Genomic DNA, 18,104 nt, shown 5'->3' with positions numbered 1-18,104 from the left:
CAGCTAGGGCTATTTTTTTTATTTTTTAAAAATTCCTTGTTCTACAAGTGGGCTGCTGCTGTGTTGAGCTATGCTGGACTGGGTGCACTTGGCTTCGGTCTGCTACTTGAGCTCGGGCCTACTCCACATGTTTCTCCATTCTTTTTGGACCAGCAGCTACCCAGGGCATATTCTTTCTCACATGAGTGTGGGGGAGCAAACTTTTAAAGCTTCTGTTTGTGTCATGTCCTCTAACATTCCATTTACAAATCATATGTCATAGGTAAGCTCAAAGTCAAGGAGACTAGGTCTAGGGTGGGGCATGAGGAATTGAGAACTGTACTAGAATAATCCAATCTACCTGAGGAAGACAGCCTTGAGGCATGTCATGCTTGGGTAAAGGAGGCTCTCCCAGGAGACTGAGAATTAGCAGTGAAGTCTGGTGTCATTAAAGCCAAGCTTACAGAGGGAGGATGCTGTTAGAGGTCAAATAGGATAAGAACTGAAATGCAGCAATCACATTTATTGATCTTGATAACTGCTGTTTAGAAATATTTAATGTGGAAGTAGCAATGGAAGCCATATGGGAATGGGTTATGAATTACATGGTTTCAAACTTTGATTTATGACAGCAAAAAAACAAAAACAAAAACACTACTACAACCCCCCAAAAAACCCCAGCAACAATAACAATGGAACCCCTCAAAAAACATGGGTATACCATGACAGTCAACATGAATCAGTTAACTTGTAGACATCAATAGAAAACTAATCTTGACTGAGTATTTTTATAAACTCTAGCATGTTTATTTTATAGCATTCCCTATAAAAAAAAATGTAACATTATCTACATTTTTCAGGTGCGAAATCTGAGGCTCTGAGGGGTTAAGTAATTTTTACTAGGTCACTGTTCATGCTGATATGATGAGAAAATTGTGGCCAATATTCCAAAGTCCTGAATCCTTGACCAGCAGGCAACGCCTGACATTGGCTCTCAAAGGAGTGAATATTAACTCTTGAGTGAAAATGCAAATCTATTTGCTAATGATATATTGACTCTAGTTGAGTCTCCTGTGCACAGAGATCAATTGTGATTGAATCACAGGGGCTACTTCTGGTCCTGCGCCCTAAGCCCTAGAATAAGTCCAATCTTTCTGCCTCCATTTCTGGAAGCCAAGGTTACACTTGTTGACCTTCAAATCAGTACTTGTCAAACTATCTTGGTTGAAAGACAGCCTCCCTCCTCCACCCCCACACCCCCAATAACTTGTACACTGGTACTTTTCTAAATATAATAAAAATGTATTATAGATTAATTAGAAAAATAAATTTAAAATACTTACAAATTATGTGCTCCTTTTTTCTATTTTCCATTAGATTCAACAGCTAAACGTATTGCTATACAAATTTCAATTTCTGTGTTAATCTCACAGACCAATAATAAGCTGTTTGCTGACTTGAAAGGGAGCACCCTTTGAGTAATACGACACTCATTCCTAGGTACAAAATTCTAAACACAAGAGTGTCCTCGCTTGAGGCTTAGATAAGGGCTGGTCTAAGCTGTCTGGTTGACTATGAAGCAGATCTTAGCCAAACTGAGTGTCTAGGTCAGGGGTGGGCAACCTTTTTGTGAGTGCGTGCCAAAACCAGCAAAATCTCTGACTCAAAATTCTTCTGCGTGCCAACCCTAATTTTTTGAGAACATGTTATGCCTACTTGATATCTCTTAAGGTGTACATCTGTGAAGAACCTTGAAGAAATAATAAAATTCATTAGAGAGACAAAAACACAGTATGTGATGATGAAAAATACATTTATTTTTTAATGTATACATGTTATGTAAAATTATTTATTTATCTAAGATGCACCTACACTGAATTTATCAGAAAAATAAAAAAGTCGATATTAAGAAAAAAATTGTAAATGGAAGATTATAAGAGAGGGTTTCGTGTGCCAGCAAAAGTTACTGGCGTGCCATGTTTGGCACGCGTGCCAGAGGTTGCCCACCACTGGTCTAGGTAGATTTCATGCTCATTGCCACTCCCACATTCCTAGAGAGAATAATCCAAAACATGGCCCAGATTAAGAGCGCATCATAGTTAAGAGATTCTGAAATCCCACATAGTAATTGAGAGAACCTGTGCAAAGTTTAGAGGGTTTTTAAATTCTTCCTGAGTACCATCAATGATTTACTAGCCAACACCAAGGCCAAAGTCATTCTTGGCCTTGTTTCCTACCAGGTGCAGATGTGTCTGTTTCCAAATTCCATGCCATTTCCACAGCCTGATGGCATGCATGTTAGAGGATGTGGTGTAAATATATCATGCATTGAGCCTTTTTAATATCCATAGTTCAGAGTAAGAAGTGAAGCTGTTGTCATATCTCCCTCACAATAATATCTGTCTTCTAAACATCTTTCCAGGTGTTATTTCACAGTGTTAATCTTTCCCATTCCATTTCCAGATGCTACTCCTGGAACCACAGACTATCACTGCTTATCACTGGAAAGCTGCACAGTCTCCTTCAGTCACTCTTTTTACATGACTTTCACCATGCCAAGATTCTCTCTCATTTTCCTGTCCTACCAAGTGTAATCTCAGCCTGCTTTATTTTTTTCTCTATATGGAATCTGGTCCCACTTTATGTATTTTTCTTTGTTTTACTTGATTTGGTCTTTAATAGTCATTTTTGTCCCTGAATCATCACCTCTCTCAGGTTCCTCCACTCCCTCACACAAGTGTATTCATTTCTAAAATTTATTTTTTTTACTCTTTTCCAGAGACAATTTTAAATACTTTCTCCTTTATCTTATCGAGTTCAGACAAAAAATTCTCCTGCCTGGGCGGTTTTCTGGGGTTACTGGTGTAATCAGCCGCATCAGATGTTTGCACAAAGGATGTGTAAGTGACACCAAGCTGCCTACATGAGGAATTAGATGAGTCTCCAGCTGGGCTTTGAAGAGTCACAAAGGGTAGAAGGAAAAGCTTAGGGACCTTGAGCCTTTTTACAAAGTTTGTATTAACCCAGGGCTGTGAAAGCTCTTGCTGAATGTGGCGGTGTGAGTTTTTAGACAGGTGCTCCTGACCCAGGGTCTCCGAGTGTTTAAAGTGCACATTGTTCTCATTTGTTTATGTAGCTTCCATTGCATCCCGTTGATCCCACTGCTTCCCAGGCCATCTGAACACTGAGCTTTAAGATCTCTATTTATTTATTTTTAGTGGATGTGGAGTTCAAACCAATGCAATAATGAGAATGGTGGATCCTGCATTAGAACTGGTAATTTAGTAGGAAGAGGCTATGACTTCAAATTTGCTTATGAAGTCTATTACAAGGAGTAACTCTCTTTTTGTGCCTCTCATTAGTTCTAGATGAGAATGTTAAGTGGCCCATTCATTGTTGGACTTAATAGAAAGTGAACAGTGTAGGGTTCTTTAAAACCATATATAGGGAACCATTGGAGATTTCTGAGCAGAGAAGGGAAATGTAAGGTTTATCAGGCAGAATCCAGGGAGAGTAGTGAGGGAGTCCTGCTGGAAGGCTCTCAGGGCAGTCAGATGAGAGGGAGTGAGGATACCTGTATCAGGTGGTGGGGGTGAGAATATACAAGTGCTCTATTAATATGAACATTGAGAATGCTTCAAAATATCCTGTACCTCGCCGAAACCGGTTTGGCTCAGTAGATAGAGTGTCGGCCTGCAGACTGAAAGGTCCCAGGTTCGATTCCGGTCAAGGGCATGTACCTGGGTTGCAGGCATATACCCAGTAGGAGATGTGCAGGAGGCAACTGATCGATGTTTCTCTCTCATCGATGTTTCTAACTCTCTATCTCTCTCCCTTCCTCTCTGTAAAAAATCAATAAAATATATTAAAAAAAATATATCCTGTACCTCACTGAAAATAAAAGAAAAAGAAAAAGAACGGACTAGAATGCTAAATCATTTGTTTGGCTGCCAGAGAAGGACATATGAGAGTTACACATCCTTGAGGATAAAGTAATAAAAAGGCATCTCCTATATTGACGCCTCAGAGGAAAAGCCAGAGAAGAGGGACAGTCGTAGTCATATGTATTTCCAACCGTCCAGTAAGAACTAATGAGAAATTGGGGTCCCAAAGGCTGTTTATGGTGCATTTGACCATAAATGAGAAGAGCCAAACCTTGCAGGTTCTGGGCGCATACCCGCCAAAAAAGAGTAGCTCTCGTTCCCTCAAAACTGAAGCCAGGTGCACCCCTTTCTTTATTGATAGTCAGTGCTCACTTGGGCATGCCCAGCATCTCTCGTGGAAGTTATTCCCTGATGATCTTTCTACATGTTGCAGACACTTGCTTACCTTTGGAATATTGGGCAGATCCAAGGAGTTTGCATCTATAGTGCAGCGGTTCTCAACCTGTGGGTTGCGACCCCTTTGGCGGTCGAACGACCCTTTCACAGGGGTTGCCTAAGACCATCCTGCATATCAGATATTTACATGACGATTCATAACAGTAGCAACATTACAGTTATGAAGTAGCAATGAAAATGATTTTATGGTTGGGTCACAACAGGATGAACTGTATTTAAAGGGCCAGAAGGTTGAGAACCACTGCTGTAGTGCCATCTAAGGGCTGTAACAAAAATGTTGTTATCACTGCTTTGACCTCATGTGACTTTTAAATTCTCAAAGGCTTTGCCTTTTCATTAGTTAACATTATGTGGAGAGGCATTTCAGTATTGATCATTTTGGGATTCAACTCTTGTTCCATTTTGTCAATTACTTTTCTTTGCCTATAACTCAGGGGCAGCATTTTTTTAAAATATATTTTTATTGATTTTAGAGAGGAAGGGGGGGGAAAGAAATATAAATGATAAGAGAGAATCACTGATTGGCTGCCTTCTGCACGTCCCCTACTGGGGAACGAGCCTGCAACCCGGCTGCACTGGGAATCGAACTGTGACCTCCTGGTTCATAGGTTGACTCTCAACCACTGAGCAACACCGGCCAGGCAGGGGCAGTATTTTTAATTTGTAGCCCTTATTGGAATAAAATGATTGATCCTACATTCCTGTATACATAGCACCGCTTTCAATTTTGTCTAAAATGATTGCTGCTTTTGTTTTCTTCATGATCTTCATCTCTTGTTGTGATCACTTTCAACACTCTGGGAATGATGTGGCAATAGCTGAACACATGTCAAAACTAAGCTTAACATGGCAGCCAGATTGCAGGATGTCCAGACAGGCTGGTGGGAGGAGTTAGTTGCCTCTTGTGCCATTCAGCAGCCATCCCTTAGTGGGAGGTGGAACTGTCCCGGTCTGACTGGAGCATAGCTTTGTTTACATTTGTGCTTGCTGGAGTGTTGAAAGTCCTCAAGTAATTCTTAAGCTTTTATAAGAATAGAGTTAAAAGAACCAAGGCTTGGGTAAACCTTGTAAACACTGTACTTAGGAAAATAAAACAATACATAGAGCACCTTCAAGTTTCCTTTCTAGCTAGCAATTTCAATGAGAAGCTTATAAATTATTTTTGCTCTGTTGCAGATAATATGCACTTGATATTCTCTCACCCTCTTGCTCTTACTCCAACAACATAGTTGATCCCTACATTACTTGATGACTGTGGGACACTGACCCTTTTCTCCAGGGTCTCTCTCCCTCCCTCTCCATCCCCTCTCTATAATTTTACTAGGGGCCCAGTGCACGAATTCGTGCACCTTGAAAGGAACTGTGGGCTGTGAGGCTGCAGTAGACACTGGGGCGGGTCTCGGCCCATCCTCCGCACCCCTGCCTGGCCCCTCCTGCCGTAGCACCCCCCCATCCCTTGTCTTCTGGCAGCCCCCCTCCTGCACTATCATTCCCACATGCTGATGGCAGCCGGTCCCGCTCACACCCGCTGATGGCACAGAGCAATTGAGGCCAGTACCAGCAGTGGGTGCAAGTGGCCCCTCAGGAGCAGGGGGAGGTGGAAAAGCCCTCGGGGGCGATCAGGGCTGGCAGCCAATGCTTGCACCTGCTGATAGCGCCGAGTGAGCGGGGGCTGGCGCTGGCAGTGGGTATGAGTGGGGCCAGCGCTGACAGCAGTTGCGAGCGCCGGGCAGGACTGCGGTGCACAGGAGCAAAGAATTTTCAGTAACCACCAGAGGCTTGCCCCGATGGCAGCGACTGGCGCCCCGCCTTGGTCTGGTGCCCCCTGCTCACCTGCTCCACCATCCTGCTGCAGCCAGTGCCCGCCATGTTCCGCACACGCATGTGGTGGTCAGCACTTGTCATAGTGACCGGTTGTTCGGTTGTTCCACCGTTCAGTCTATTTGCATATTAGCCTTTTATTATATAGGGTTTCCACCTTTCTTTGCAGACAAGGGAATGTGTTTTTAACATATTTTTATTGATTTTAGAGGGAGAAGAAGAAAGAGAGAGAAACATTGATGAGAGAAAAACATCATCAGTGTCTGCCTCCTGCCCTCCCCCTACTGGGGATCAAGCCTGGAACCCAAACATGTGCCCTGACTGGGAATTGAACTGGCGACCTCCTGGTACATGGGTTGATGCTTAAGCACTGAGCAACACTGGCTGGGCGGGAGTGCGTTTTTAAAGCTTAAAATTACCCTCGCTGATGTTTCTTTATATTTCCTAGGACACTGTAACAGTAACTTGCCAACAAGTTTACCAGCTTTTTCTGTTCTCATTCTTGATTCTTATAAGATACTTAAAAGTGCATTTCCATGTATTCAGATTCTGAGCAAGGGGAACTCATGATTAAGAAGAAATTAGTCTTTTTGGATTTAACATACTGAATCAGCTTTTCTAGTCACTATGAATTCCTACGGTCAGAAAATTAAGATGACTTTATTTCTGAAAATTCCTGAATTTTACTTTCAATGAGAAATGGAAGTTACACACATAATCTAAATGTGTAGGAAAGGAATAAAACACACACACACACGGGTATTGTTTGCTTATATTGTTTACAGTAAATTTCTAAGGGACAGCTCTTGTTTTTATAGCCTTCAGTATTCACATGCTTTAGATTGTCATAGCAATGTCAGTGTATGGGCTAAAATGCCCCAAATAAATTTAAGCATGGGCTGCTCAGAGGAAGTCTTTCTTCCACAACAATATTCATGCATTTGACCTTGCTCTAAAAAAGGGAGATTTATCACTGGCCCTCCCCAGCCATTTATTAATATGTTGGAACTTGGCTCTGCTAGTTTTCATAAACTGAGATATTTTGGATGACTTGAGGCTAATAAGCCAAGTGAGTAATACTAAGGGTGTTGATGATAACCGAAGGGCTAAGGTGTGGCAGAATGCTGCTGCCACCAACACAGAACAGACCAACCCAGAAACCATGGCTAATAGAATGCTCAGAGCTTGCCTCCCTGACCTTTGAGGACTGTGCTGTCATGTCTGTCTTGGACACTGAGCATGCATGTACACGAGGAAAAGATGGGATAGAGTTCAGGCCTTTATTTCGTAGCTCACGCAGTAGGGGTCTATGACTTATCTTGGGAGTCTGCTGGCATGCCTCGCACAAACTTGTGAAGACAGAAATGTTTGTTTATAAATATTTCTATATATAACAGTTCTTGTTTTCCATTTTTAGTCCCAGGAGGGGACAGTGGAAAAATGTGTGGGAAAGAAGCAAGAGATTCTTGATGAAAAGCCTGCTCTGTAACTGTTTGCTTATTAGACTCTAATAGCTTTAATTTCCTCGTCAGTGAAATAGAAATAATCAATTCTCATTGTTGTTGAGAGGACTAAATGTGATAGAATAAGTGCAAGTTTTTTTTAATCTAAAAACCCATACAGAAAAAGAATATATCGTTTCTTTACTTTCTAGGCCCGCGATTTTCAACGGTGTACTGCAAGAGGCACACTGGTGTGCCGCAGGAATTTTTAAAACATGTGATGCCTGACTATTTAGTCAGGGGCACTGACCTCTTTTCCCTTAGATTATTAAATTTAAAAAAAATTTACAACAGCCAACACAACAATAGCTGTTCGGTGTGAATGAGTCAAAATTATAGTTTGTTTGGTTTTGTCAGATCAGCAAAAACTCTATTTTTTGGCATGCTGCAGAATTTTAGTAATTAGTTTTTGTGTGCCATGAGCTGAAAACCCATTAACAATGATCTTGTTAAAACCCCTTCATTTCATTGTCCAACTTTACCCCACTTCCAATGTAAGTCCCGACTGCTGAAAACAAAACCTGATGTTTTCATCTGACAGGCCAGCCCCGAAGCACAAGCACCAAAAGGCAGAATCTTAGCTCACTTCTGCTGTGCTGATCCCTCCTTAGTTTAGTTTGTGTGCCTTGGTAAGAGGTGAGTTTATTTCACAACCTCAGAACAAGGAGAGCCAGCATAGACATTCACCTGCATGGGTTCAAACCTCTGCTGTGCATACTCTCACTAGCTGTAGGCCTTTGAGAAATTACTCAAGTTCTCTGAGCCTCGGTTTCCTCATATAGAAGGTAAGAATAGTGCCACCTTCCTCAGAGTTGTTTTGTTCTGGGGGCAGGAAGTAGCAATCAATGATTCTCTATCATCATTGATGTTTTATATCTCTATGTCCCTCTCCCTTCCTCTCTGAAATCAAGAGAGAGAGATAGAGAGAGAGGGGGGCGGGTTCTACCCCAGCTGGTTTTGGCTCAGTGGATAAAGCATTGGCCTGCAGACTGAAGGGTCCTGGGTTCAATTCCCAGTCAGGGCACTTGCCTGGGTTGCAGGCTCAATCCCTGTGTACGAGGCATCTGATCAATGATTTCTATCTCTCTCTCTCCCTCTTCCTTCCTCTCTGAAATAAAAGAATATATATATTGTTTAAAAAAAGAGAAATCTCTTTTCAAGGACCAAAAGTGTTTAGTAATTGGTATATGTGGTTATTAATTGTATATGTGATATGGAAATTCTGGGTACTTCTTTCTCACAGTTTTCTTTACACAGGAACTATTACAAAATATTTATTTATTTATTTTTAAAAAAATATATATTTTATTGATTTTTTACAGAGAGGAAGGGAGAGAGATAGAGAGTTAGAAACATCGATGAGAGAGAAACATCAATCAGCTGCCTCCTGCACATCTCCTACTGGGGATGTGCCCGCAACCCAGGTACATGCCCTTGACCGGAATCGAACCTGGGACCTTTCAGTCTGCAGGCCGACGCTCTATCCACTGAGCCAAACCGGTTTCAGCACAAAATATTTATTGATAATTAAGTCAAGTTCCATGAAAGGAAGTTTCGGGACTCTCTCAACAGACTGTAACTTGTAATGATCTTGAACTTCTTGACTTTTAATGAAACAAATGATGAGCATCTTCCTTTTCCCCTACACACACACACACACACACACACACACACACACACACGCACACACTTACACTCACACTCCTTGCCTGTTTGGTCTTTAGCACAGATGGATATTGCTTCACGATGATAGAAGAAGATGATTCTGGGATGCCTGTGATCACGTCGGGATGTCTGGGACTAGAAGGCTCAGATTTTCAGTGCCGGGTAAGGAAGAAACTTGATTCCACTAGATTTCAGACAGTTAAGTTTCAATAAGAGAAAGCAATTGTGTGGGGTTTTTTGTTTGTTTGTTTGTTTGTTTCACTAGCCTATTTTTAGTGATTTGGAAAATAATTTGAGCATTTTCATTGGGCCAATTCTCCCTTCATTTTGAAATGAAATATGATGTTTATTTTTGCTGTTAATTTCTGGCTTAGTGTCTCATTAGACCTTCTTGCTCAAATTCCAATTTAGTTAACTGCATTATGCCTAGCTTTCTTCGTGCGCTTACACTGTGCACACCGGTTATTACAAATGTAGTAGTAATTTTGTTGAAATGCAGACATAGAAGTAAGGTAATACATGATAATTCGAAAGAAATGACTGAAAAGTAAACAATATTTTCAACATGTATGTGCAACAATTTTAAGTAAGTTACCTAAATAATCTTAAGTTCTTAAGTTTGAGGTTATGTGCCTATGACATTTAGGGGACACCCACTAATAGCTTTTTGGGTTTAATTTTAGGACACTCCCATTCCTCACCAAAGGAGATCCATTGAATGCTGCACAGAACGCAATGAATGTAATAAAGATCTGCACCCTACGTTGCCTCCACTGAAAAACAGAGGTAAGGAAAGGAGGCTTCAAAGCTGGAAAAGCCTTAGGCATAAAGAACATAGAGACGTGGATTATCCTTTCTTTTCTAAATGAATCTACCTGAACCATTTTCCACTGCTGGGGCAGAGGACAAGGCAAGACGCCATAATGAAACATTCAGAAACGTGTGTAAGCGGTTCTTGGGAAAGTAGTCTTACATGGCTTCTCTCCAGAGAATCTTATTTCATAACCTCTCCCCTCTTCTCCTAGAAAACTAGTTTCTAGAGCGTGTAGTGTATTTCTGAAGGGCGGGAGAGGGGGACAGAGCTTTATGCTTATCCCTAAATATTACTCAGAGGGTGTATTTCCTTCAGAAATGAGTATTTGTCTACATTTATTTCAAAATTAAAGGGCCTTAAAAAATTAAATAAATAAAAAAAATAAAGGACCTCAGAAAGGAGCACATCAGATTATTTCCCAGATTGTGTTTCCTTTTATCTATGCTAGAGTATATTTTTAGTCAGATTTTATATTATATATTGATAAAATATATAAAATGGAGAAAACATCTACAAAATTTAATTTCAAGATTTATGCATTTAAATTAGCACCCCCAGAGACTTCTTGTTAAAAATAGCTCTCACATTTCCTTTCCTCTCCTTTTTCTCACCAAAAAATAAGTGATTTGTAATTGTCACAGAAATCTAAGTCCAAAGACATAGATAAGTGGTTTAAAATGATTCTTCATGAGAAAAATTTTCCGACAAAATATAATGACATTTCATGATTTTCATGATAATATTTTATAACTCTTGTTCCTACTGTAGCCTAGAAAGCTCTATAAGGTTATTCATAATAATTCACATCAAAATTCAGTCAGTTGTTTTGTTTGTTTGTTTTTGTTAATCCTCACCCGAGGATATTTTTCCCATTGATTTTTAGAGATAGTGGAAGGTAGGAAGGTGGGGTGAGAGAGAGAGAGAAACATGGATTGGTTACCTCCCACATGTGCTCCTGATCCAGGCTGGGGATCAAGCCTGCAACCAGGTACTTACGTGCCCTTGACCAGGAATGGAACCCGTATCTCTTCAGTGTGCGGGCCGATACTCTAAGGACTGAGCAACACCTGCCAATCAACATGATATGTCTTAAGGATACACAAATGGATGAAGGAAATTTTTGCTCTCAAAATGTGCACAGTTGGTTAGGAGAAACATGTAAATAATTATACAGCAGTAGAGTTAGATTATAAAGTATAGTAAGAACACAACAGCATGAGTCAAAATATCTTCAAAGAAGTGATACTTAAACAAGACTTTAAGTGAATAAGGCAAGAATAAAAATTTAAAAAACTAACTGGAACCGGTTTGGCTCAGTGGATAGAGCGTCGGCCTGTGGACTGAAAGGTCCCGGGTTCAATTCCGGTCAAGGGCATGTACCTGGGTTGCAGGCACATCCCCAGTAGGAGATGTGCAAGAGGCAGCTAATCAATGTTTCTCTCTCATCGATGTTTCTAACTCTCTATCTCTCTCTCCCTTCCTCTCTGTAAAAAATCAGTAAAATATATTTTAAAAAAAAATTTAAAAAACTAAAATGGCTAGTACAGCCAAGCATTATGCTAAGTTTACATTAATTAACCCATTTGAGCCTCACAACAATCCTATGAGGTATTTAGGATTATTAATCGCCATTTAAAGATGAGGAAATTACAGCACAGTGAGGTTAATTAACTTTCCGAAGGTTGCACAGCCTGTAAGTAGCAGTGACTCTAACAGAGGCAATGGTAAGTGCAGAGGTTTGGTTTGTGAAATTTGAGAAACAGTCGCTAAATACAAGCATGTGAAACAGTTGTTTGAAGCCTCACTATTCAGAATGGGCTTGTAAACTAGTGCATCATTATCATTTGGAGCTCCTTGGAAATGCAGAATCTCAGGCCCCATCCCAGACTACTAAACCCACATTTTTAAACAAGATTCCTCAAGTTATTTATGTACACATTAAAGTTTGGGCAACAAGCTCTAGCTGGTTTGGCTCAGTGGATAGAGGGTCAGACTGCAGACTGAAGAGCCCTAGGTTCGATTCTGGTCAAGGGCACGTGCCCAGTTGCGGGCTCAATTCCTGGTTGGGGGAATGCGGGAGGCAACCCATCGATGATTCTCTTTCATCATTGATGTTTCTATCTCTCTCTTCCACTCCCTTCTTATCTGAAATCAATAAAAACATTAAAAAATAGTTTGGGCAACAATTTTGCTAAAAAAAGACCAAGAAGTTTACAGAGAAGTTCACTGATATCAAATTGTAATAAAATTCTAAATGTTTACTTTCAGTTTCCATAGTTATTTCTTTATGAACCAGTTTCAAAAAGTAGGTGGTCTGTGGACAACATTTTGAATAATAGCACTAGTACATAGGCTTATGGGTTAGTAGGGAGGGAGAGTGGAGAGGGAAGAGGAGCTGGTAAGGAAGGTAGAAATGATAGATTTTAGAATCTCTTTGTCAAGGAGGAAAGGTTTTTAATGTGCAAGTGGAAGTGATGTATCCTAGAAGTAACAATTGGGTTTAGAAAAATTCATTCATTCTTTCAGAGGCTGAAAGGACTGCAGTGCATATGTTGTCCTGTAGATGGAGCCAGATTCTAGTTAGGACCAGGCAGGTGAAGGGGTATTCTCTGAGGAGGTGGAGGATGTAGGGACTTTAAAAAATAGTGGGATAAATATCCAGAGAACTGAGTGAAAGGTTTGAAAAGAAGGGCAGCAGCACTGAGAAGATGTCCTTGGTTCAGGGCATTGGGAAGAGGATGCAGGTGGATTATACTGAGGATTATGTGAAGTGTCTGCTTGGGTGGAGTTTAGTGGCATTAGGGTTACCTCTTTAAACGCTGGGGATCCCAGGCAGTGCCTAGGCAAGGTCTCGGTGGACGCTACCTCACACTTTTTGTCACACTCACTTTGGTGTTTAGTAAAGTCAGTGTAGACTGTGGTCTGAAAGCACTGGCATTTTTTACATAGTTATACCATATACTAAGGGGTTTTTGTTTGTTTGTTTTTTGCTTCCACCATGTACGTTTTTATTGGAAGTGTACTATATATCTTTACTGGATATCAGTAATGCCTTGGTCAGGAACATTAGAGTTGCAGCCATATTGGATTGTGTTTACACTAGTGCCCTGGTGCACAGATTTGTGCACATTGAAAGGAAATTAGCTAGAAGGTGGCCAGGGGTGGAACTGGGTGAGACTGGCTGGACACACCCTAGAGCCAACCTCCTGCGGTCCCTCCCGGGTCGGCTGCAGCTGGAGTAGCGCCATGTGGCTTGAAGGGCATCTGCGGAGTGAGCAGGGTCTCTCTGGCAGGTAGGGTCCCTCGGCCTGGCCTGTGGGGCTCAGGCCAAAACTGGCTCTCTGACATCTCCTGTGGGGTCTCGGATTGCGAGAGGGCGATTCTCAGGTGATGCACCCTGGAATCGGGCTCTCTCCTCTCTGGTTCTGGAGTGTGTCACCCAAGGACTACCACTGCCAAGTCCCTGCAGCTCAGCAGCTCCTGCGTGAGTGTCTGCCCCCTGGTGGTCAGTGCGCATCATACCTACTGGCTGGTTGGATTGTCGCTTAACCTTTTATATATATAGATATGATATGTTAACCTAAAAGTAAAAGGCCAAGGTGAAAAGCAACAAGCATTTATTTGAGATTCAAAAGAATAGCTATTCAGGAAGCATTTATTCAGGCGGAAATCCAACTTGTGTTCCCCTTAGGAGGGGAAGGCATGGGGTTCTTATGAGAAAGGGAAGGAGAACAATAACATGAATAGAAGGAAGGAATTTCTGTAGGTGAAGATAAACTAACGTAGTGATGCTAATTCTAAAGAGTGTCTTTAATTTTCATATCTGTTCTTAGTTATTTTTGCAAACAGTTACTTGGAGTATAGTCCTGCTTTCAGGCCCAGTCCAAAGGTTATTTTGTACATTTTTAACATTCCAAAGATTTGAGGAGTCAGACTTGCAAGCCAGTTCCTCTTGGATGGCAGCTCCAACTCCATTTTGAAGCGGCTACATTTATATTATTTTTCATAATTCATATTGAAGATATGTGTGTGTGTGTGTGTGGTTGGTATAAAACCCAACATAAAGAACAGGGATGATATTAAAGAGTTACAGAGCCACCTTTTGATATTTTTAATTTTTGCTATTTTTTTTAAATACTTAGAACTATCCCTAACTGGTAGAGCTGGGGTAGTAATATAAATGTATGCCCACATATCACTTACCTACATATTTAAAACTCATAAACCAATATAGAAGACTGGTAAATGAACTCCATTAGATTAACTTAACAACTACAGTCTCATAATGATGATGGGAAACATCAGGTTGGCATTTAGAATGCTGGATCTACTGAGACATTCTCTCCAACATGGGAGTGAGTGGTGGGGATCCCCATTTTCGTTTTTTTCCTGCACTGTGAGGTGCCTCTCAGGCATGCATGTGGACACCCGTGCCGTGCTGGTCTCAGCCTATGGATGGCGATGCTGTCAGCTGGAACGCCTGCAGCCCTCACCTGGGCCTGCAGTGCTGTGGCAGCCCCCACACACATTCCACACCTGGAGTCAGTGCTGTGGCTGGACTGGGCCTTATGGTTCTTATTATGATTGTAAGACACGTCAGCAACAACCGTTGGGGTGCTTTGAAGAAAAAAAAAGATTTATTATTCACAGGTTTTGGAGAGTATAGGGCAGTGATGGCGAACCTTTTGAGCTCGGTGTGTCAGCATTTTGAAAAACCCTAACTTAACTCTGGTGCCGTGTCACATATAGAAATTTTTTGATATTTGCAACCATAGTAAGACAAAGACTTATATTTTTGATATTTATTTTATATATTTAAATGCCATTTAACAAAGAAAAATCAACCCAAAAAATGAGCTCGCGTGTCACCTCTAACACGCGTGTCATAGGTTCGCCATCACTGGTATAGGGTATGCCTGAGGGCTACACAATGTCATGGGGTGGGGAGAGAGAGAGAGAGAGAGAAGAGAGCACTTGGATCTGGGGATCTGTTTTTGTTGGACTGAGTGCGTGGTGCCTTGGGTTTTATAGACTCGCTATTGGTGAATTTAAAGCAAAAGAGCGATAACTAGGTTAGGGTGCAGATAAGAAGAAGCAGGGTTACCGGAGTGGCCAGTTGTCTAGGTTATCTGGGGCTTTCTGAAAGGAAACTTCATGGTTATTGTGGTCTGGTATCTCATCTCACTCTTTTCCTAGTGGCTGTGTCTTACAGCTGGCAATATGGTTATTGGAGATTGATGTCTTTGAATGGATGCCTTAGTGATCAAAAAGCTTCATTATCAGGCACTTACGCCAGAACAGTCCAGCCGTCTGGTTTATACTCCACTCACATGTCTTGCTTCAGACACCCTTGGCCACCTCTCAGGACTTGAGGTACACACACCCTCTCCTTGTCCACCCTCGAGGCACAGGAGAAAAGGAGAGGGCCTCACAATTCCTAGACACAAACCCAGGCATGAGGCCTGTTAGACAGGAGAGTCCAGACTTCTGGGCATCGGCCAGTGGTTTACATGGAGAGCGGAGTGGGCCAAGTTCAGGGTGGACACATCCTCTGGGTCCTGCAGATCCACTGCTATATGGAAAGGAGCGAGATTGGAGAGAGCCAGAGCAGGGCCCTCTGAAGCTCAGAGCTCAGGCCAATTTTCTGGCCTAACGAGAATGGAAATTATCATAATAATCGTGATTATTGCTTATGTGAGTGGAATGCATACTTATTATGACTCTTTTTAAGTACTTGGCATATACTAACTCATTTCATCCTCATAACCACCCACAGAAGAAGGTACTGTTATTATTATTCCTATTTCACAGACCTGAAAGCTGAGGAATCCTGAGATTAGATACTGTGGGAAATTTACGCAGCTAGAATAGGTGGTGTAGAGAGGACATGGGCCAGTGTGTCATCTCACTGAATATTCTGTAGAAAGCTCTGAATGACATTCTAAAAAGATGCTTTTCCCCATGTGAGTCAGAAAACTCTAAACAGTGGTATTTCACATAACAATGGACAAACAATCAATATGATTATTTTCAAAGTAATATTTCTGTTATATTTGCCTTATACAGAAACTTTCAGACATGCATGATTACTATTTTTAGAATCTAGTGTTAGAGGTTGCTCGCTCTGCTTCTTGCATGTCCTGTGTGTGTTCTTATACTCCCTCTCCTTCCCTCCCTCTTCCTTCCTCCTCTTCTTCCCTCTAATTTAATATTTATTAAGTCCCAATAGTGTACTAGGCCATTGGCTTTCAAACTTCAAGTGCATCGAAATTATGTGGTGGCCGTGTTAAAATGCACATTACTGGCCCCCACCTAGTTTCTGAGTTAGTATAGGTCTGAGTGTGCCCCAATAATTTGCATTTCTAAGGAGTTCCAGAGACAACATCTTGGAAAGCCCTGTACTATGCACTGCCTAGTAGATTAATGTATGTTATTATAGATTTACTAGAGGCCTGGTGCACAAAATTTGTGCACTGGAGTGGGGGGGGGGGTCCCCCTCAGCCCGGCCTGCACAGTCCAGGATCCCTCTCACAGTCTGAGACACCTCGCTCCTGCTTGCTGCTCCTTAGTGCTCAGCTCGCTGCTCCTTAGCACTGCAGTGGAGGTGGGAGAAGCTCCCGCCACCGCTGCTGCGCTCCCCAGCCATGAGTCCGGCTTCTGGCTGAGTGGCGCTCCCCTGTGGAAGCACACTGACCACCAGGGGGCAGCTCCTGCATTGAGCGTCTGCCCCCTGGTGGTCAGTGTGCATCATAGTGGCCAGTCCTTCTGGTTGTTCCACTGTAACGGTTGCTTAGGCTTTTATTATATAGACTAGAGGCCCAGTGCACAAAAGTTTGTGTACTCAGGGGTAGGGGTGTCCCTCAGCCCGGCCTGTGCCCTCTCGCAGTCTGGGACCCCTCAGGGGTGATCACTTGCTGGCTTAGGCCTGCTCCCCGGGGGATTGGGCCTAAGCTGGCAATCAGACATCCCTCTGGCAGCCTGGCAGCCCTCGGGGGATGCCCACTTGCCAGCGGGGAGCAGAACTAAGCTGCAGTTAGACATCCTTAGCGCTGCTGAGGAGGCAGGAGGGGCTCCCACCACCACTGCTGTACTGGCAGCCATCAGCCTGGCTTGTGGCTGAGCAGAGCTCCCCCCTGTGAGAGCGCACTGACCACCACGGGGCAGCTCCTGCATTGAGTATTCTGCCCCCTGGTGGTCAGCGTGTGTCATAGTGACCAGTCATTCCCAGTCTTTCTGCTGTTAGGGTCAGTTTGCATATTACCCTTTTACTATATTGGATAGAGGCCTGGTGCACGGGTGGGGGCCAGCTGGTTTGCCCTGAAGGGTGTCCCGGATCAGGGTGGGGGTCCCGCTTGGGTGCCTGGCCAGCCTGGGTGAGGGGCTGATGCCTGTTTGCAGCTGGCCACACCCCCTTCAGGGTGGGGGTCCCCACTGGCGTGCCTGGCCAGTCTGGGTGAGGGGCTGAGGGCCGTTTTCTGGCTGGCAGGTGACTGAAGCTCCCAGCCTCTCCTTTTTTTCTTTTCTTTTTTATTCTGGGATTTATTTACCATCTATAGCTGTCACTGGAGCTGAGAGCCGGCTCCAGCTCTGAGGCCCCGGCTGGCTGAAAGCAGGTATCTGGAGCTTGTTTAGCTTCTATAATTGCAACTTTGTTACTTAGAGTGTAGCTTAGTGCAGGGCTGTGGCAGGCCAGGAACGTTGGCTTCCTCCATCACTGGAGCAAGCAAGCCTCATGTTCACTTCAGCTGTTTGGCTGCCGGCCGCCATCTTGCTTGGCAGTTAATTTGCATATCTTGCTGATTAGCCAATGGGAAGCGTAGCGGAGGTATGGTTAATTATCATGTTTGTCTATTATTAGATAGGATTATAAATCTATGTCAAGTTACTATAAAAACAAAGACTATGTTATTAGAAGAATAGAGGGAAGAAAATTCCACCTCACCATTTTTTGTCGTTGTCGTTCTTTAATAATTACTCTTCCAA

The 18,104-nt window shown here is 42.6% G+C and overlaps 1 protein-coding gene across 7 annotated transcripts in view; it reads left to right on the top strand.

Moving 5' to 3' along the window:
• BMPR1B (bone morphogenetic protein receptor type 1B) overlaps positions 1 to 18,104 on the top strand; it is a 380,728-nt gene that overhangs the window by 321,976 nt on the left and 40,648 nt on the right. For all 7 annotated transcript variants that reach the window (XM_059665162.1, XM_059665143.1, XM_059665152.1 and 4 more), the window contains 2 exons: positions 9,367 to 9,469; positions 9,991 to 10,093. In XM_059665162.1, coding sequence (XP_059521145.1) covers positions 9,367 to 9,469; positions 9,991 to 10,093 — 206 coding nt within the window. The remainder of the gene's footprint in view (positions 1 to 9,366; positions 9,470 to 9,990; positions 10,094 to 18,104) is intronic.

This window comes from Myotis daubentonii, chromosome 1 (genome assembly GCF_963259705.1).
Source record: "Myotis daubentonii chromosome 1, mMyoDau2.1, whole genome shotgun sequence".
In the NCBI taxonomy this organism is placed as follows: Eukaryota; Metazoa; Chordata; class Mammalia; order Chiroptera; family Vespertilionidae; genus Myotis; species Myotis daubentonii.
Note: the sequence above shows the minus strand (reverse complement) of the source record. Positions and strands in the feature narration are given on the sequence as shown.